The sequence below is a fragment of the Notothenia coriiceps genome, unplaced genomic scaffold (genome assembly GCF_000735185.1).
Source record: "Notothenia coriiceps isolate Sejong01 unplaced genomic scaffold, NC01 NC01_scaffold00031504, whole genome shotgun sequence".
In the NCBI taxonomy this organism is placed as follows: domain Eukaryota; kingdom Metazoa; phylum Chordata; class Actinopteri; order Perciformes; family Nototheniidae; genus Notothenia; species Notothenia coriiceps.
The window spans coordinates 314,000-335,350 of NW_011364205.1; the positions used below are offsets into that span (position 1 = coordinate 314,000).

Here is a 21,351-nt window from a genome sequence, read left to right on the forward strand (position 1 = left end):
AATCTGCGCTCCGCTGGTTAAGCCTGGGAAGCGGGATTGTTATGATCGTGCACCGCTCTTCTTTTCTACCGGTATGTTAGCTTCTGTTTTCAATTGACAGTCTTTTTATATTAGTGTTTTAGCGTTTTTCTAATGCATATTTGAACCACCAAAGCTACATGTATATACTCGTTTAAAATAAAGTGTTTTTATAAGTCGAGTTAGCCAAACAGAGCCATTAGCAGTATCTGTCGAGCCTATCCGTATCATAGTATGCAACAAAGAAAAGCTTCTAAAAAAGCCTTTTATTGAGCAGCACTTCCACCTGCATCATGACGGAAAGAGCCAGAAAAGTAACACCGAGAGGAAGTTTGTCATTGTCTAAGAATAAGAAGAAAGGCAATGTCAAAGCTGGGATTTCTGCCAGTCCTGCCACCGCCACACCTCCCATCAGCTCCTTCTTCAGCAGCCAGCCCCCCCCTAAACTGGCCTGTCCCCTGTGTGGCCAGCTGATACCAAGATTCAAGATCAATGAGCACATTGATTTGCAATGTCAGAACTTTGAGAGAGGTGACAGCAGTGCAGCCTCATCAAGTAATACTGTCCTGCCAAGCAAGCAGCTGTCCCCCATAAGGAATCCCCCAAAGTCCCTAAAGCTGGATCCAAAGAATGAAGAAGAAATCAAAGGCACCAAGACCAGCCCTTATTTCAAGAAGAATGATTCTCAGCAGGCACCACTGGAATTGAGAAGTAAAAGTGTGGTGAGGACCATTGACCTGGGAAGTCTCTCCTCCAAGTTATCTATGAAAGGACATAAGTCACCTAAGAGGACAAAGACAGGAGATACACGGGCACCAATGGATCCTGAAAAGGCGATATGTTCATCTCCTGAGACCCTCAGAAGCTCACAGAAAGAAAATATTCAGACTTTAGAAGCCGAACAAGATGGTGTGACAGTCATTGACCTCACAGACACTAGTAATGACTCTCCAACAGCAGTGGAAGATATTTCATGTTCAGACAAAGGACGTAATCCTGAGCGCAAAGCTCCTAAATCAGAGAAAGTGGTTTTTCTAAAGCTGCTCTCTTCTTCCTCTAAAGAGTCTAAACTATCAAAGAGAAAAAAGGGAACACCTTCCACTGGCAGCTTGTCAGGACTAAGAAAGAAAGCAAAATATGAGGGGAGCAGCGTTGAGCCAGAGGAGGTGTTTTCTAGTGACATTAAAGCAGCGATGACTGATACAGATCAGACTAAAACTGAGGGACCTTCTACCACTACTTGTGGCCCCCTTCTGACTTCAGAGGAAACGAATGATGCAGCGATCAAAAGTGACACACAGTCAGAGTCTATTACTGAGAGCATCCCGAGTGACCAGGCTGTGGATCCCCAACAGCTTCCCTACTACCTCCGTAACTTCCTGACCGTACTACAGGCTGTGCTGGAGAATGAGGACGACAGGTCATTGTTCAATCAGGATGACATGTCACTCATCCATGCATTCAAGAAACTCTCAGGTAATGCCGATATAAAACTTGAATTATCTGTAGATTATGAATTGTTACACAAGGACAAAATAGTAAAACATTTACATACTAGTTTGTCCAAAGGGATGTCTTTAAATGTCTTGTTTAAACGTCCGAACATCAAAAGTATCTAGTGTTATATGTGTATAAGTGTTTGCTGTAAAACAGAAAAGCAGGACATATTTGTATTTTAGAGACTGAAAACTACCTTTTCAACCATTTTGCAAGACATTTTATTAAATGATTTAGTTTGCGATCGACTATCTGAGTAGTAGGCAGATTTTTGCAGCTCTACCTTCTGTTATTGTTATTTATTTGAAGAGAGGCCTCATCACTCACATGTATTTCCCCCTCTCAAGCCATGGGGCAGAAGCTGTATGTGAGACTCTTTCAGAGGAAACTGAAGTGGCTCCAAGTGAATAAACTGGATTATGAAGAGATATGCAGTGATCTGGGACCTGTGGCTCAGGAGCTGGTTCAAGCTGGTTTTCTACAGTCAGGTAAATGATGTCTAATACTATCTTTTTTATTTATGGAGCCTCTTTAGAAGAGAACACCTCTTGAATGACTTGGAACTTGTATATTGACAGTATGATGTTGTTAATGAAGGATTTTGATTTTGTTATATCGTTACAGTTTTAGCTAAGTTGTATAGTACCATTTTGCCATATAATGTTTGTAACATTCTTTTGAAAATAGCTATATGAATAAAGTATTTTTAAGAACATACTGTTTGTTATCCTGCTGTAACACCACATCGAAAACATCTTCTAGTTTTATCTCGTTAATGCTCATCTCTGCTGTTTTTGAAAATCATAGAGCGTGAACTTCAGGACTTGCGGGAGACTCTGGATCTCCTGCCCGCTCCTGATCTCAAATCTCTGGCGAAGACTTTCCATCTGGGCAATTCTGGGACTCAGAAACAGCAGCTGGTGGACGGACTTCTCCGTTTGAGCCGGCAAAAGTCCCTCTTCTCTGTGTCCGCTGCTCAGAACAACATTGGGGCTGTCATCCTCAAAAGGTGAGATGATCAAACACATTGTGTGCATTGACAGTTCTAGTGTTGCAGTAATGATCTCACCCTTGTTTCCTCTTACCTCTTTGAAAGGGCAAAGCAGCTTGCAAGTTCCTGTGTGCGCCTGTGTCGCGGTGCTCGGGCCGTCTTCTCTCGGATCCTTCTCCTCTTCTCTTTGACGGACACCCTGGAGGAGGAGGAGACGGCGGCTGGTGGGCAGAGCCAGCTGTTCACCATCCTGCTGGTTAACTCAGGACGCCTGGCCTTCCCAGACTACACCGTGCAGCGTTCAGCCAAGGTGTTCCAGGACAGAGAGGATCTCATCAGGTGCGGGGCTGCACAAAGAGCTCAAATGTAGTATCATGTATTGTATATACAGAATACATATTAGGGCTGGAACGGTATACCCAATCGTTCCCAGTTTTATGGTGTGCAATAACTGCAGTACAGTGGAAAAACTCCATATGCATAAGGCTAGATTTATTTTTATTTATTTTGAGTAGACAGCAGTGCAAGGCACACAACTTTTTCCGGAAGACAACAATTCACAAAAGGCTATAAACGTGAAAGGCTTATCCTCCAAAATATACAAATTAAAACATTTGCATTAGGAGTGTTTTCATATGTGTCACATTGGCTAAATGTTAACATTAACAAACTAAAGTATTCAGTGTTTGACTATATTTACTGTGCAGTTCGGTAGTAATACAGGAACCATTACAGTCCTAATTAATACTCATGATTCCATCAATCCCACTAGATACGAAGCCTCCATGCGGACCCTGCAGGAGGTAGTGTCAGCCATGCAGGGGGGTCAATGGGAGGAGGCCATGGAGCTCTATACTGCGGCTAAAAGTGTCTGGAAGGAGCTGAGGACAAACCATGACCTCAGGTGACATACATCTTTTAAATTGCTTCTGTCTTAAACCAAGATATAAATTCCCTGGATATCGTTTAATGCTAATATTACCACTGTGTTCGATTGGATAGTCACGAGGAGGAGCTGCCTGTGTTCCTGCGCAGCTTCACTACAGGATGGGCTTACACTCGGGTCTTAACCAGAGGGGTGGAGATCTCGCAAAGGCTACGTTGCTATGAGGTTTTCCGACCCTGTCCACTCGCATTTAGATCAAATAAAAGTACTTTAAAAGGGAAAAGTGTGTATTCAGGGGTTACATTTCTAATGGTTCTTCTTCTGGTTTGCAGGAAGCAGTAGAGGAGCTGCAGTCCTTACTGTCGCAATCTGTTTACTGTCCTGACAGCCGAGGCCGATGGTGGGACAGACTGGCACTCAACCTTCACCAGCACCTTAAAAAACCTGAGCAAGTGAGCACCGTTACTCTCGGTTCCATTTAATCATCGATCTCTTTGTGTGAGTGCTCAACAATAGCTATGGTGTTTTTATTTGTTTGACAGAGTTCTTTTCCCATTGCTCTCAGGCTATCTGTGCTATCAGAGATGGGATGTCAGACCCTCTGGTGCGTACTGGACACAAACTGTCTCTTCATCAGAGAGCTGTCAGGATGAAAGAGTCTGCCAGCCTGAAGAAGCTTCGCCTGCAAATGAATGACATGCCCACTATCCAAGTTGAAGATGTCACTCATGTGAGTCTAGCACAGCTCAAGACCCAATACTTACAATAATGGAATAAGAATGGCCACAAAATCAACATTTATATAGATTACCAGGGACTACAGATGAAAAATAGCCTCTTGGCTAACTCAATGTTAATTAATGTGCACTGTCCCTGTTAAATAAATGAATCAATCAAATGATATAATAATAATACATGTCATTTATATAGCGCTTTTCCTGGTGCTCAAAGCGCTTTACAAGCAAGTAAAGAAGATATATATATAGAATGATAAAGAACAATCACAGTTTAGAACATACAGTATACAGTATGAAATGTACGTATTTGATTACAAAAGTACATCACTGGAGTAATCTAATGTAATGTTATGTTTCTAACCACCTCATAAGATACTTTCACTTTGAGCACTGAATAATATGAGTACAGAGAGCAGTAAGGCAACCACTATGTCAGCTAGAGTGGGGAGTGCGGTCAAGTATAAAGAGAACATCACAGCAATAATGAAATTCGCTGAGCTGAAATGTTGTTACATTTCTTACCACCTCAAGCCTAACAAACATGTTCTCATTTCTTTTCCTCTCCTCTTTCTCAACTCACAGTCTCTTACCCTCTCTCTTCAGCACTCAGCCTTAAACCACCAGATTAAGCAGCTCTGAATAATTTCTTCTGATTCATTTTTTTTTAATTGTTCTCTTTAAATGCCTACGAGGTGACAGGATATTGTCTTTAAAGATACACACACTCATGGAATTACTGGCATCTATCAAGCCTTGAACCTGGGTTAGGGTCACACACACATTAGCTACTGACTCTTCCTCTGTCAATGTTTAATAAACGTAGCACAAGTCGAGGGCGGAATATCAATTTGCCAAGATAACCTAATGTTACATCATCGTTGGTTGTATATAAAATAATGAATGTATGAAATACTGTTTGTACCTTTGTCTGCAGGTGACCATCCGGGGACAGCTATTCCCCCACGAGGGGGGCATGGGGAAATCTAGGTTTCTTTTACCAGAAATTGGAGATGGGGGAGAGAGTGCTGATGCCACTATTATATGCTCTGTGGAAGACCTGTCTTTAGCACATTACCATCAACAAGGCTTTGACCAAGGTAAACAGTTTTACTGAACCTATTTAGCACAATTCTGTATTCTTTATTGTTATTTATGTATTATTCATGTAACAGGGATCCATGGCGAGGGCTCTACATTCTCAACATTGTTTGGCCTTCTGCTATGGGACATCATTTTTATGGAGGGTATTCCAGATGTTTTTAGGAATCCATACCAGGTAAAGTAAACCCTATGAATACAGTATTTGTGAGATTTCAATTAAATTCCAATTAAACTAATCTGCCTTTCTTCTCACAGACATGCCCGCTGGACCTTTACACTGACTGTTTCTATGAGAACAGAAAAGAGGCGATAGATTGTCGTGTGCAGTTACTCAGCGAGGCTTCTGTGGAGACTCTGCATGACATGTTGGCGGAGGTGTGGACCTCCCATGAGGGCAAAGTGTGTTCACTGGTCAACTGGGAGCGCTTCTCATCCCTGCAACAGGCACAGGTATTTATTTGTCCAGCTGGTAAATATACACATAGTGGCCACTTGAAAAATAAAATTCAAAACAAGGCAACTACTCAGCCACAAACTCTAAACATGTTTAGATTGATTATTATTATTATTATTATTATTGGCACTGTCAGCGCTGTATTAGTTTTACTTTAAAGGGGACCTATCATGCAAAAGGCACTTTTGTACGTCTTTTATACATGAATATGTGTTCCCGGTGTGTCAGGGAACTCACCAACTGTCAGAAAACACAACCCTCTCTCTTTTCCTCCGTACCCAAATCTCTAAAAACGGGGCTGCAACGGATCTGATTATCATTTGAATTTTTCTGACGTCCGCCTATATGTGCAACTCTCCACCTATCAGGGGAATGAGAGACCACTCGAAAGCGCTGGAGACGCTGTAGTACATATGCCAGGCCTGTAAGTGGCGCTGTAGTCTGCCACAAAAGCAGAATCAGCCCTTGCAAAAACAGGGCTGGAAAAGAGCAAATAGAGCGAAATGAGGCATGGCTAAAATGCATCATCTGTTTGGTAGTTTGAAATAAAAACTTCACAGACACGTTTTATATAGGTATGGCTCTACAATGTATGTTTCAAATATAGCATGATAGGTCCACTTTAATGTTTATTATTGAGGTCATAGATTTCAGTGGTGTTCAAATAGACTTCATATTATTGAAAGGTGTTTCTAATGTTTTGACAGCCCCATTTACAAACATGAGTTGGCAATTAATATTGGAAACACATCATTTTTCTACTCTACATATCACAATATACATTATACAGTTGTTACAGATGGACAGGCCCATGTAAAGATTCAAAGTGGCCTTGATATGCTATGACAGGTTAAGTTAAAACAGATTTTGTCTACCTTTGCATGTCACTGTAGTTTCTAACGCCACTTTTTCTATCGCAGTCCCTTGTGTCATGCATGAGAGGAGCCTTCTTAGGAGGGGTAATAAAACGAATGTCGAAGGACTACAGACACTGCCGTGGAGGTTTGCCTGATCTAGTGGTGTGGAACACCTCAAACAACACCTACAAGGTGAGACCACACGCCATATGATTGATTTCTGAATTTGATATTGTTCTTTGTGTGTGGATTTCGACACTCTGTGGTACCTGATTCCTTTACATCGATTGTACTGCAGCATGCAATGGACTTTTTCAATGTGGGCTGTCTTGTTGTTGTAGCTGGTGGAGGTGAAGGGGCCAAGTGACCGGCTGTCCCAGAAGCAGCAGATCTGGCTGGATGAGCTTCAGAAGCTGGGGGCAGATGTGGAGGTGTGCCACGTGACGGCGACAGGAGCCAGAGGAGCTCGTCTGGAATAAACAGACAGAAACTGAATGAAAAGCTGCTAATTAATCAGATTGTGGTCAACATGGAAACATCAGCAGACAAGACTCTGGGAGAAAATATCTGGGTACTTTTTCTGATTCATGATCATCTAGAAAACTCACTTCATCTTCAACATGTCACAGATGTAATCCTATTTCTGTAAAGGAAGTGTGCCTTGCAATATGTGGAGTTAACCTGAGGGAAACCACTGCATCAGCGGGAAGAGAATGAAGATCACAAGATGAAGATCATCACTGAGAAACAGAAATAGATTGCCTACAGATAATTAGAGTTGATGTATGACATGAAACGAATCCAAGGTTCACACACCAAACAATGTTTTTTTATTTACTTCGGTTGCCAAGCAACAAAAACTCACAATTTGTTGGAAGCTTAAAGAATTGTAAGACAGCTCTACGAGATTGTATGCAAGTAATGTAAGAACAAGGCTGCCATTAATGTATTAATCATATGGTTTATAAATGTCAGAAAAATGTGAACATGTTCTTAGAGCCTGAGATGCTTTCTCAACATTGCTTGTTTGGTCTCATCAATATCAATAAAACATACACTATTAAGAAAAAGTTAACTAAGAATACAAAATAACTAAACTTTACAAAAACATATGGAGAATAATTTAATATCACTGTCACTTAACTGAATCCTATATTAAGTGACAGTGGTATGGTTGAAATGAGAGTAGTGAATAATAGAAGTCAGCATTGCTTTGTTTATAGTGAAAATCATGAATGAAACATTATTCCCCCCAAGGCAAATTTGCTTTACACAAAGAGCATAAAGGAATGTCAAAAGCACATCAACAACCATACATGACAACACATTAAGCAAGGAAAACATAAGCATCATTAAAAAGTAATCAGCATATATTTGGTCAAGACACTTATTGTGAACAGCCTTTTGTCATAATATGAGCTAAGATAAAATAAGATTGGGAAGAATACAAATTAGACAGAGGTATTTGTTAAGACTTAATTTTTTAACTTTTGGGTTCAAAAGGCAGACATTTCTTTGTTTTGCATATGGAAAACGTGTATACAATTTTCTTTCATATTAGGAAATGTAATGGGGATGAACAATTTCCTACAGATGTTTTTCTTCGCACGGGATGGTGCACCTTTGCCCCGAGGGCAGTAGCTGGATTTAAGGGATATTTCGCTGTTTTGTCCGCCACTAACGGTGGAAGGAGATCTATATACAGTGCACACATTACATTACAGCCAGGCATATTTAATGCTGTGCCTGGGCGTGCTGTAATGTATGCAGGCCTGGATCATGGATGCATTTGGGGGAAGGGATGTCAAGCTGCCGTGCGTCTGACGTCATGACGCAGGAGCAAGGAGGCGATGAGAGGAAGGTGCAATAAACACACAGGGCGTCTGCGCCTATCTAAGTAGGACAATAAAGTGAAAACGGTATCAATGTTCTAACAATGGATTTGTCAGACATGCTTGTTCTTAAAGTTTTCCTGTTCGTGTATTTACTAAACCACACCCAAGGTGAGTGAGGCGTTTTGAGAGAAAAAGCGTTTCAAGTTGTGTTAAATCCATGAAGCTAAGAGGAGGACTGGTGTTAGCTCACAGAGGACCAGCAGGGCCTGCTTGTTATGAACAGGACTGCACCCTTTTTGCCGTATTACTTCAAGCTAACAAATCATATATAGCGTAAAAGCTGACTTGGATTCGTGCTGTCGATTGAAATAAACCGGTATTGATTGGTTATTTCTGTGTGTTGTCACCTTTTTTATTGTCAGCTTTGTGTCGGTTTTGTTGTTATCGTGCGGATAGCGCCGACAGCCATTGTTATGAGAAGATGGAGATGCCGACCGGGTACGGACCGTTAGCTTTGTGCTAGCTAACACTATAGCTGCTATCATCACGATTAATGGGAGGAATAAGACATGTAGCTCCTGTCATTATGTTACCTGCACAATGGCAGGGTTTACCATTTTAGATGGCTGACAAGTTTTCGGGATTGCTGGCATCGTTTTTCTTTCTTTCCCTGCTGTCAATGCTTATGCTACTGTCGCTATTCTCTATTTTACCTCAACGCTACTGTGTAGATCTTTCATATTGAAACATGTGTATGATTTGTGCACGAAAATCTACGTAAAATGCTCCATTGAATTGTGATGTACCTGACGTTATTGCATCCTGCACCTGCTGTATATCCCGCTGCTGTGCTTTTAAATCGTTTACCTGCAAAATAATGGGCTACATATGATTATCATCTTCTTATACAATGTTCATTCAGTTCATTAGGGTCCATGTTTCTATTTGGCAATCAGTATACTTTTTATATTAATCTAAATTCCTTGCCAAACTATCAAAAACAGCAGTAACAACTTTTTTAAAATTTTTATTATAGGACTTCCTTTTTATTCAATGCTTATAATTTTATTTTCTAGTCCTTGAGAGGTAAATATATTTGAGAATAGGCTTGGCCTTCACTTCTAATTTTCACCTCAATTAAACATTTAATGTTAGCAACTAAATATTTCATACTTCACATGAAAAGAGAAACCAGCTGAAGCCTGGGTTACTTACCCCTGTTTTCCTCAATAGTTGAAACACTGAATCCTATAATTTAGGCTCTTTAGAAAGGCATAATTACCTACCAGACAGTACTAATTATACTGTATTTACTGAACATACTTTCTCTATGTTAAGGGGCAAGGATGTGATCTCTTACAGTCTCAATATGCTAAAAAGAAAACGTACTTTCAATAGGAATTAAATGGCCTTAACAAAATTACTACCTTTGCTCGAAATGGAGTTTGTCAGATTGCTTTTGAGTGTGAAGCATGTGGTGAACGTGTGGGAATTTCTTTCCTTGGAGCCTGCCTCCCACTCCGCTGGTGGCTAAATAATGATGCTGTGATGCTGGGGGCTGTTGTTAAGCACTGCTTCAATACAGCATTTAAATTACTGAAATATAAATAACTCAATTTAAACATGCAGACCATACTGATTGGCTGTCGGTTTACATCATCTTAATCCTGCGTGTAAAACATCCGCCTGATCTTCTATATTTAAGGCGCCTAAAGGATCCTAATATATACCCTGCCTCAGTTACCTAGTCTAAAACCTAGCTGTTATACTGTAATGTTGCCTTTAAGATTCAAATGAAAGTGTGAAATGTTTGAAACATGTTGAATTAACACACATAACTAACATTGGCATCTAATAATAGTCGATGTAACACTGTGGTATCAAGGCTGTTACAGGCTTATGGAATTGGATGTACGTTTTTTTTTTGTTCCTCATCATTTGCTTGTTAACACATTTTCTCTGGCAAACACATGTGTTTTTGTTCATTTTCATACATACACAACCCAAAGGACTTGAAAAGATTGGAAGAGAAATCCTAGGATTGCTGTCTTGTAAACAGATTAGATTTGATCTGAATTTTCTGACATTTAATAAGGCCTGTGTTTTCGTTTTTTAATGCTAAATATGAGGTCCTCCTTTTCTTCCCCAACAGGACACTATAGAAATCCCCTGAACAAGTACATCCGTCACTATGAAGGTCTCACCTACGAAACAGAGCTGGTGCACAGCAATCATCAGAAGGCCAAGAGGGCGTTCTCTCCTGAAGACAAGTTCCTTCATTTAGATTTCCACGCCCATGGAAGGTTGGTACATTTTCCAGTTATAAAACTAAAGGGAAATTCTGTCTGGATCTCTGTCTGTCTTTATGTCTCCTCTTTATTCACCTGTCTGTCTGTACATCTGCATCTACAGTATCCCTATTCCTACCTTCTTCATGATTACAGATGGATGTAAGCTGTAGCAGAGGTTTGCAGTGTGATTGACAGTTGTTTACATTTAATCCTGTTTTATTGAATCTCAGACCTGGTCAGGGGCATCACATTTGCTCCATGGTGAGGAAGGGTCGGCCTTGCTTCTGCCTGTGTCGTTTCTATGTGCTCTTTAAAGCTTAATTTATGTATCTCTTTCCAGGATATTACCTAACATTGGTTTTAAATAATCCAGCTTCTAAAAATTGTGAAGATTGCCTGTTGTGAATTTATAATTTCTAAGCTTGGTAATGTTGGTTGAACAAAAAATCTATTTGCCTAACAATTAATTGAATAATTTATAAGATTAACCAGTAGAATAATAAATGATAATAATAAAATAATTGTAAGTTGCATCCCTGGTGTGGGTTTGTTCTGATTTCCTGTCACATTTCCCTCCCTTTTGTATTGTATAATAAAGTGATTACAGAACAAGTTCAGGGTCACACCAAAAGAGAAAAAACAAAGTAAGACAAGGCTGAACAACAAAAACAAAGGGGACGAGATTTTCCACAGTCTGAATACATGCAGGTCAGGTGAAGTAGAAACTGTTAATGTGTTGGTGTGCATGTTAGCCCTGTAATGGCTCTGGTGTTCCTGTTCACTTGCTACCTGGGTGGGGAAGCCCTTTAAGGTATAGAATAGGGCTGCACGATATATCGTGTCGTAACGATAATCGCGATATTTAGGACGTGCGATATTAAGCAGGCAAATGAGCTCAAACACGTCATGTTACAATTATTTTGCTGCTTGCTACAAAAGGAAAACTCGCGCGGCTCTCATGTCAGGGGTACTTGAGTGAGTGACATGCAGGCTCTGCATGCACAGCAAACCACCAATCACAATCAAATCTCTAAAGCAAACGGACCCGGTGATTAAAGGTAAAAACACTGAATAAAGTTAAGTTGTTTCATGTGTTTCTCCAGTTCGGGCGCTGCCTCAACCCGAGCAGGCTCAGGCTTGTTTGCTTCTGATAACTTAATAGTTCCCAGACATCCATGACTAAAATTCCATCCGGTTAAATGTAGTCAGAAAAAATACCAATTGTATAGCATTAAAGTTCAAGAAAGGATGGTTTGCGGACAAAAAAAACTCTTTCCTTCAATTCCTGTATTTTTTCATATCGCAATATATATCTCAGGGGGGAAGAAATCGCAATGTCAGTTTTTTCCAATATCGGTCAGCCCTAGTATAGAAGATGGATTGATGAACACATGTAGTTTTTATTATGGTTCTTCCTCCAGCATTTTGCAGAGGTGTTATTGTTTGATGGAAAGTGTCCACACTTCATGACAAAGTCAAGACCATCTGGCTGGGCTTGGCAGAGGCTGCTTCTCGTCCTGCCTGTAGCACGGCCTGCTGTTCCCAAACCGATGCTGCTTAATAGGGACAACAACAACGCAAAGCGCCGCGCAAGCAAACGCACAGAAGGAAGTGTCTGTTCCTTTGAAAAGCAGAAATGTGCCGGCTTCTTTTTCTTTTGAATTCATGACAAAGCTGGAGACACAACTCCTATTTGATTTGCAGCACCCGATCCCCCTTCCCTTTACTGGTACAGTGTATAAACATGTTCTAAGATGTGTATATATAACCTACTTTTTCTTTCGTGATTAAGTCATACCAGAAAACAATGGTGGTGCAATGGATTCATTCAGATCACCAGATGTATTTGTAATTAAGTCCAGTTTGACTCTAAATTGTACAAAAACCCTGCTTTCTTGCAGATACTTTGCCGTTAAAAGTCTGACCTACAGAACCGTAACCTTTACAGTATACTAAGAACCAAAAAGAGCACTGTTAGGTGTTACAGGAAATCCTAGCTTTGCTGTAACACCTTTTTGTTTCTCTGCCATATGTTTGATCAACAAAAAACAGCATTGTTTCAAGATGTCCCATTTCCCCCTCTCTTACAAGATCAGACTGCAGTTTCCCTTCTGCAACAGAAAGCACCTCAGATGTTTTTCTCTGGCAAACCATGCCCTCCCTTTCACCCTTTTTCCCCCTTTAATTTGCATTTTCCTTCTCCTCAAAGCCCGGGTGGATATTACTACCTCCCAAAGAGAGGCCACATTTAGATCCACACCCAAATACAAAGGCTCTCACTGTGTGACATGAATGAAACGCTTTAAAGAAACAAACTTCTTCCAAAATAAATAACGCTGTTGTTCAACGTTGTTACCTCCTTCATTACATTCATTTGCTTTTTTTTCTATTCCCTAAAGTTTAATTTATTTTTGATTTCAGGCATTTCAATTTACGGATGAAAAGGGATTCCACCTTGTTTTCTCAAGATTTGAAGGTAGACGTTTCAGGAGATGAGGTTCCATTTGATACCTCTCATATCTACAGCGGAGAGATCTACGGTGAGATCTTCTTTTCTTTAATATACTTGTTTTAATATAAGCTACAGTGACCTCTGACACCTTCACCTCTGTCATTTGGATTCCCAGGGGAGAAAGGCACCCTGACTCATGGCTCCATTGTGGATGGTAAGTTTGACGGCTTCATTCGGAGCTACCAAGGCACCTACTACGTGGAGCCTGCTGAGCGATACCTGGAGGACAAAGACGTTCCCTTCCACTCCGTCATCTACCACGAAGACGACATACGTGAGTCCCCTGCAGCCACACAAATACTGGCAGGATGTAATCATCGTGTATGTGTAATTGGATGCACGCATATGTAAATGTGTGATCGGGAAGTGCAAGGTTAGGGCAGCTGAGAGGATGGAGGCAGACTGGTGTGATCGCCCCCCAGGGAGCAGAGAAACCCGCGGTGCTCATTAGCGGAGTAACACGATCCTTCTCTCAGGCTCATTTTAGCACTCTTACCAAATGTTGGTACTTATAGTGAGCACTAGGCATACTTCATTTCACTGGCATCCCCTCATTTCACATCATCTGTGTACATATAGTATTTAGCTGAGGGGCAAATTAAACAGAAATGTGAGAGGGATCGCTAATAAGAGCGACAAAGAAAGAAACGGCTCACTTAGCAAAGCTAGGCTCAAGTGGCGTGTAAGCACATCCATTAGCTGATCATGAATAGCAGCAGAAATAGAGAGACTCAGGGGGTTAAGCAGCTAACATTGTCTTCTATAATCCTAACTGTGTTGTGTCTGCCTCTCTCTCTCTCTCTCTCTCTCTCTCTCAGACTACCCGCACAAGTACGGCCCAGAGGGAGGCTGCGCTGATAGCTCCGTGTTTGAAAAGATGAAGAAGTACCAAGCCTCGGCCGTTCGTGAGCCACCCAAGGTGAACTTCACCACACTCCACAGTAAAGCCCAACAGACTCTATTAAAGGGATATGAATATCTTCGTCAGGGTCAGAGATAACTATGAATACTCTCTTTGAGTCTCTGTGAGCACTGTGGATATATTGACTTGTGAGAATAGCTTTTGTACTTTCTGTTTAAATATGGACCTTATGCAGAAATCATTATGAACACACTGCAGCTAAAATCACAGCCTAAAAATACCAGATATTATTTATTCATCTCATGTTTAGATGGAATATACCGGTATATATGTTTTATTTAACTGCCCATTTCCTACTCTCCATCTCCTTTCACCAGGAGCTCCACACGGAGGCGGGCTCTAATGACCCAGTGCTGCTGAGGAAGAAGAGGATGGCTCAGATTGAGAAAAACACCTGCCAGCTGTTCATTCAGACCGACCACCTCTTCTTCAAGTACTACAAGACCCGGGAGGCTGTCATCGCTCAGGTCAATCACTGTCACTCACTTTACACATGCTACTTATCCATATATCTGATACCATAACTGTGCTCCATAAGAGAGGCTAATGGTGGGAAGGGTTAGTTTTTAAAGATACAATAAAAATGTAAAAACATGATGTTATGATTATTTTTGCACCAAGCACAGACATTTTAAAGGGAGCTGTTGGTAAAAAAGGAGACATTGTAGGTGATGTTAATTTGTAATGTCTTACTCTTTCAGATCTCCAGTCACGTCAAAGCTATCGATGCTATCTATCAGGGAACAGACTTCATGGGCATTCGCAACATCAGCTTCATGGTGAAAAGGATCAGGGTAAGTCTCAGGCTGATTTTAAGTTTTGATTTCATTTTTAAGCCCCTTTCTCCCTCTGACCTCATCACTATCATCCTATTCTGCAGATCAACACCACCAGTGATGAGAGGGACCGGTCCAACCCGTTCCGCTTCGCTAACATTGGCGTGGAGAAGTTCCTGGAGCTCAACTCGGAGCAGAACCACGACGACTACTGCCTGGCTTATGTCTTCACCGACAGAGACTTTGATGACGGGGTGTTGGGTCTGGCCTGGGTCGGAGCCCCTTCAGGTACTAAAAGACAGTCCTCTATGAATAATTGTCTTATTCTTAATAATGCAACATCATTATAATATTCCTTATGGTTGACTATGGGATTATTCTAAAAAGGAAACAGAGATTTACTCAGTCATTTAATTGTGTTTTATCCGAATGGCATATTGCAGCAACACCCACCATGGAAAGTGTCAGTGGTATTTGGGATTGCAAATGCTGATTGATTCCGACTGCTATGAGAACCAAGCAGCTTCAAATACCAACTCCGACAATATGCAGATGTGATGATTCCCAAAGGTTTCATAACGGCCCCTTGCCATTTATCCATTGCACTCTGTAACTCAGATGTTTTCTGTGCTACATTCTTAATTTGAAGTTCTAACAGAGAAATATTGCACTGTTGAAATCTTTAATTTACTTTTGGAGGGTGTGTGTCTTCTGGTGGCAATGAAAAACTATTTCAATTGAATATTTTCTAACAAATCACTGTCATTATGTTGAGAAGTAAGGCATTAAATCATCCGGATTAAAAAATGGTCATGACATTAATCAGATTCTCCCTCTCTAATGAGATAATGTGATTCATGTTTTGTTGCTCTGGTTTTTAAGAAGCCTTGCTCCAACTTGTGCTTTTCTTTCCCAGGGAGCTCGGGAGGCATCTGTGAGAAAAGCAAGCTGTACTCTGATGGGAAAAAGAAGTCTCTGAACACTGGTATAATCACTGTACAGAACTATGCCTCCCACGTACCTCCAAAAGTCTCCCATATCACTTTTGCACATGAAGTAGGACACAACTTTGGCTCCCCGGTGAGTGACTTAGATGTGCCACTCTATGCCTGATGGAAATTAATTCATTAGTCTCGCAAACTTTTTTCCCTTCTGCTTCTTACCCGTTTTTTTTCTCTCGCATTCACAGCATGACTCTGGATCTGAGTGCACTCCAGGAGAATCCAAGAGCCAAGACAAGAAGGAGAAGGGCAATTATATTATGTATGCAAGAGCCACGTCGGGAGACAAGCTCAACAATAATAAGTTCTCCATCTGCAGCGTGCGCAACATCAGCCAGGTGCTGGAGAAGAAGAGGGGAAACTGTTTTGTCGGTACGTTTGACTGTTTTAGTTCTGATCTTGTTTTCCTGTACTAATGTGTTGGACATTTTAAACCCAGTGCCCCATTTTCTGATTTCGTTCAGACAATTATCTGGCACCAACATATCGGCTGGTAACAGCTTTGAAAAGCAACCTTGGCGTTAGTCCAGGACTATTTTTACCCACAGTTGTTGGCATGTTGTGGAATTTTTTGCTTTAGGATATTTGTGTGTCACACTTAATCTAAACTGTCAAATCAGAAGAATAGAATACGTATAATATTTACTGTATATAGCTTTTAAAAGCTTAGCTTATTTTGCACCTGATGTTTTGAAGCCTCCATCTTGGCGGATGTGACTTGAAAAATATTAGCTTGTGGTGAACGCCTCAACCTTTGACACCTGTTCTGTGTTATGTTGTTGCCTTTCCTCAAACAAACAAAAAAAGCTCTGTTTGAGTTTATTGTTGCATTCAAGCGTCTGTTTCTATTTGAAGAGTTATATTTGTTGCAGCAACACATTGTCCTCGGAACAATGTTTGTTTGGCTTTGTAATGAGACAGTTCTCAAACACTTTTATCCTTCAGTGCAAGAAGTCAAACCACGAGACATGTTCCAGTCTTCGGGGACCAGCCTCAATGTTTGTTTTCCTTCCCCAAACAGAGTCTGGTCAGCCCATCTGTGGTAACGGCCTGGTGGAGCCCGGGGAGGAGTGTGACTGTGGCTACAGCGACCAGTGCAGGGACCAGTGTTGCTATGACGCCAACCAGCCTGACAACAAGAAGTGCAAGCTAAAGCCCAACAAAGTCTGCAGGTAGGATTTCGCTTTTGACCATTTTGAAGTTTCATAAGGAAAATCTGGCATCTCCTTTGTGATCATCGTTCACCAAACTCTCCTCTTTCCCACAGTCCCAGTCAGGGTCCCTGTTGTACCCGAGAGTGCTCCTACAAGGGTCGTAATGAGAAGTGTCGAGAGGAGTCGGAGTGCGCTCACCAGGGCATGTGTAACGGGGTCGGCCCTCAGTGCCCCACATCTGAGCCCAAGGCCAACTTCACGGCCTGCCACGGAGAGACCCAAGTCTGCCTCAACGGGGTGAGTGGCTGCAGACTTCACACCTGGGAGAACCGGTTGTTATACCAACTTTATTTCCTTACCAGTCAGCGTCTGATCTGGCCTGTCCTCATGCTCCTCCCCCGCAGGGCTGCTCCGGATCCATCTGTGAGAAGTACGGGCTGGAGGCCTGCACCTGTGCCAGCCTCGATGGCAAGGACGAGACGGAGCTCTGTCACGTGTGCTGCATGGAGAAGAGTGAGTCATTTACCCTTTTGGCCTTTTTGAATATAATGTGCTGTCCTTTTCATTTCAATTGAGTTGACTGTCTGTGATTCATCCCCACAGTGAATCCCAACACGTGCAGCAGCACAGGATCAGAGCGCTTGTCTCGGTTCTTTAATAAGAAAGTGACCACGCTGCCAGCCGGCTCCCCCTGCAACGACTTCAAAGGCTACTGCGACGTGTTCATGAAGTGCCGTCTGGTCGATGCAGACGGCCCGCTGGCCCGGCTGAAGAAGGCCATCTTCAACCCAGAGCTCTATGAAAACATTGCTGAGTGGATTGTGGTGCGTATCAACGTCTTTGATTCTGATTGGACGGTTGGAGGGGTGGTTTTTGTTTGACTCTGCTTGATTTGTGCTTGATTGTCTTCTCCAGGCCCATTGGTGGGCGGTGCTGCTGATGGGCATCGCCCTCATCATGCTCATGGCCGGATTCATCAAGATCTGCAGTGTGCACACTCCGAGCAGTAACCCCAAACTTCCTCCTCCCAAACCTCTTCCAGGTGAGTCCACAGATTTACAGAGAGTTCGTTAAACCAGAGGAAATTAAACATTTTATTTATAAAAGTTTTGTACATGGTGTGTATTTAACATCTGTTTATAGTCATTGGAGAACAGTTAACCTGTATGTAGCACCTGCAATTCCACGGGACTGATGTTCATTTACAGTTGTGGGGTTGTTGTACTGAAGGTGTTTTTGATATTGTGTCCATCCCTTGAAAATAAAACGTATTTGTAATTGCACCTGTTTAGTCTTATGCATTGTTAAAAAAGAAAGTATGAAAAACAGGCAGTGTAACTGTTAGACACTAAAGGATCAAATTGTCAATAAATATGATTGTCGCAGGGAAATAAGATCAAATGCTTTGACTCACAAATACAAGAAAGGATAACAATGGTCAGAGAGTTTTGGAAACTCTTTCCTGAGAGCAATTGTAGGTTTCGCCACTCAGCGTTTTAACTTGATCTTTTAAATAAGGCCAAAATTAAACTCTCAAGATTGATTCTGACATGTTTGCTCAGGATAAAAGGCAGCACTATAATCAGAACAATCGGCCCCCTACATGAAAGTGAACAGTCAGTTTGAGTGGTTTATTTCACATTTTTCACTCAGTTCTTTCATTTTCTCTCACGGAATCTTTTTCCTCATGCAACACACACATTTGAGTTTTTGTATGAAAGGCTTTAAAATGACAGGCCTCGAGTCTCAGGAGTTTAGAAACATCTTCTTTATTGCCATACTAGCGAACGTGAGAAAATTACCCAACTGTGGGTTTGGGCTGTCAAAGGAAAGACGTAGAAGGTCATTAAAAAGAAAATGGCGTCAAACCGTACAATTTAGAGCTTCAGCAAACATTAGAGCTTACTCCCGTCTCATCATCTGACATGCCTCCAAAATGATTAGCGTACATTCTGACACAGACAGCGAGGCAGTTTCACTTGACTCATCTCTCACAGTGTGACATGCAACGAACTCCCACGATGGTTGTTACTGCCGTGCAGGCATCAGGAGCAGAGTGTCAGTAGGAGCAATTTTAGCTCGGAGTAAACGCACAAAAACTCCTTTTGCAACCAGCAGATTGTGCGGAAAACGGAGATCATACTGGCCTCTCCATATGCTCTACCTGCTCTTATCAAAAATCTAAATCATTCATCCCCTCTGCACTCAAACTTTTAAATTCTTGATATGTTTTTTTTAACTTGATTATTTATTTACTTATTTATTGTGATGCTATGAACTATTTATCGTGTAAATTGGAATGATCCACATCCAGGCCCCCGGGGGGTATCTGTGTGCTTTCTTCCCGCCTGTGCACATGACATAATCTGCTCATAACCAATTGCCCCTTGCAGGATTAATAAAGTGTTTGGTTGAATGATTGATAAAGTCTGTCTTCTAACGAGCTCACATTACTGCCTTTCCCCCCCCCCGACAGGCACTCTGAAGCGGCGGCGAGCGCAGCAGCAGGCTAACGCCCAGGTGCAGAACCAGTCCCAGCACCCGCACGGCCACCAGCATGGGGGGGGGCAGCGGCAGCCCCCCCGGCAGCCCCAGCGCCAGGCACAGCCGCAGAGGAACCACCGCCAGCCCAGAGAGAACTATCAGATGGGCCAGATGAGACGCTGAGAGGGCGTGAGTTACTCGAGAATTCCCCTAAGTCAGGCATTACTCTAGGACTCGCCCTCATTTGACGTCCACTCAAATTTATTCTATTAAGTTTTTCTCGTTCGAACGGAGAACACTTTGACACTGGTGTTGACTTCCCTTTAACACACTCATCACCGGCTGTTTTGGACGACGCAATGTGCCGCGGAAGGTGGACCAAAAATTCTGAGTGTAATTATCGAACAGTTTCCCTTATTACAACGCACTGTATGTTCATAATGTCCTGGTTAAAGTTTCAGTGTAAATTATTTACACAGACGTACGGGTGCGTAACTGTTTAAAGAAATCTGAACCGATAGACTTTCTTATTATCTTTACCTTTAAAACTAGAGTGTACAAAAAAAACTTGTATGTGTGGGGCCTCAGCAAAAAAGTTAAATAAAGCGTCGTGATGTTACATTTGATTCAAGACAATTGTACTTATGTGAGAGGTCGCAAAGATTCTGATTCGGTTGTCGTCGGGAGAGGGTGTAGGCAGAGTATAGAACTCGTCCATCTTAGCAGGAGGTCGAAGTCAATCACCAATAAAGTAATAAGTAGTTTTTGTAAGCATTTCTGTTATTTTCCACTAGGAGGAAAGACAGGGGTAGACTGAGAAAATGAAGTAAGCTGGAACAAGGTGTTGTCACTCGTTTTGTACTACAATAGCGTTCTGTTATGTTTTTTTTTTTTTATCTACTTTTTTTCCCTGCCGACTTTGTTTCTTCCGGACTTTTCACCCTATACCACTGGGTTTAACCTTTAGATAGTTTAGATTGCTTTCACTTTCTCTAGGGTTTTTTGGGACTACCGTGCTGACGGGTTCTCTTGAACTACCGCGGTTTAGGAGTTTGTCGTTGCAGGTTCCTTGAGAAGTGTTGGTAGTAAGGAAGTAAAAGCGACGAATTCTCAGGACTGCTCGTGATTGGCTTTCTTAATTTTCTTTTTCACTTTTTAAATGTGTAAATGTCATCTTCTTTACAAACAAAAGTTGAATACCTATTGTGATTTATACATGTCAAGTGGTAACGCCTTCCGCAGACGTGTGCTTCTCTGGCGCTCGGACACAGAAAACGGCAGAAACTGTACACATTTAGTGTTTTCACGGGCGTTTAGGGGTGGCTCACAGAGAGTAAGAACGGGGATCTTACCGTTTTTTTTTTATTCTTTTATTTTTTTATTTAGTGCCTTGGTTAAGTGGGTCGTCGGTGCCCGCACACAGTGAGTCTCTGACAGACGGTTATTTTGTTTTTTGTGCAGTGTCTTACGATGATTTCGAGTGTACGTAAGGAATTGAGGAACCGTGAGGAATTTGTCTTCCCGTTTTTTTTTTTCCACCTTTTCCTACGAAAACTACGCGTTGACGTAAACCTTTACCGGACCTAACCGGCTCAAGGTGAGGGAGTTCTTGGTTAGCCCTACGATCTATCAACACAAAGAGAAAAAGTGCACACAGACAAAAAACAGACATTATTACCTCCTATACTACTCTTGATTGTTTAGGACCAGTGCCGAAAAAGAAACCTACCTCACCTGGCGAAAAAACAAAGGGTGACATCCCGTGTCCCTTCCTCGGTTCGGTAACCCCCCCCCTCCCTTCTNAAACTAAACACAAGAACAGAGAAAACTTGAGA

At 41.8% G+C, this 21,351-nt stretch overlaps 2 protein-coding genes across 2 annotated transcripts; both read left to right on the plus strand.

The window, feature by feature from the left end:
• The first annotated feature begins 37 nt into the window (after nt 1-37).
• fan1 (FANCD2 and FANCI associated nuclease 1) lies at nt 38-7,529 on the plus strand. Its single transcript, XM_010788037.1, has 13 exons — nt 38-1,494; nt 1,863-2,003; nt 2,323-2,524; nt 2,612-2,845; nt 3,279-3,410; nt 3,509-3,617; nt 3,725-3,844; nt 3,958-4,122; nt 5,064-5,226; nt 5,302-5,405; nt 5,486-5,680; nt 6,605-6,733; nt 6,883-7,529. The coding sequence occupies exons 1-13, from the start codon at nt 312-314 to the stop codon at nt 7,018-7,020; spliced, it is 3,015 nt and encodes a 1,004-aa protein (XP_010786339.1). The 5' UTR covers nt 38-311; the 3' UTR covers nt 7,021-7,529.
• Nucleotides 7,530-7,954: 425 nt separating this feature from the next.
• LOC104960084 (disintegrin and metalloproteinase domain-containing protein 10-like) lies at nt 7,955-19,699 on the plus strand. Its single transcript, XM_010788035.1, has 16 exons — nt 7,955-8,544; nt 10,529-10,679; nt 13,089-13,207; nt 13,295-13,453; nt 13,998-14,098; nt 14,419-14,568; nt 14,803-14,895; nt 14,982-15,165; nt 15,794-15,957; nt 16,067-16,250; nt 16,900-17,050; nt 17,146-17,329; nt 17,437-17,545; nt 17,636-17,856; nt 17,948-18,074; nt 19,509-19,699. The coding sequence occupies exons 1-16, from the start codon at nt 8,478-8,480 to the stop codon at nt 19,697-19,699; spliced, it is 2,355 nt and encodes a 784-aa protein (XP_010786337.1). The 5' UTR covers nt 7,955-8,477.
• The last annotated feature ends 1,652 nt before the right edge of the window (nt 19,700-21,351 follow it).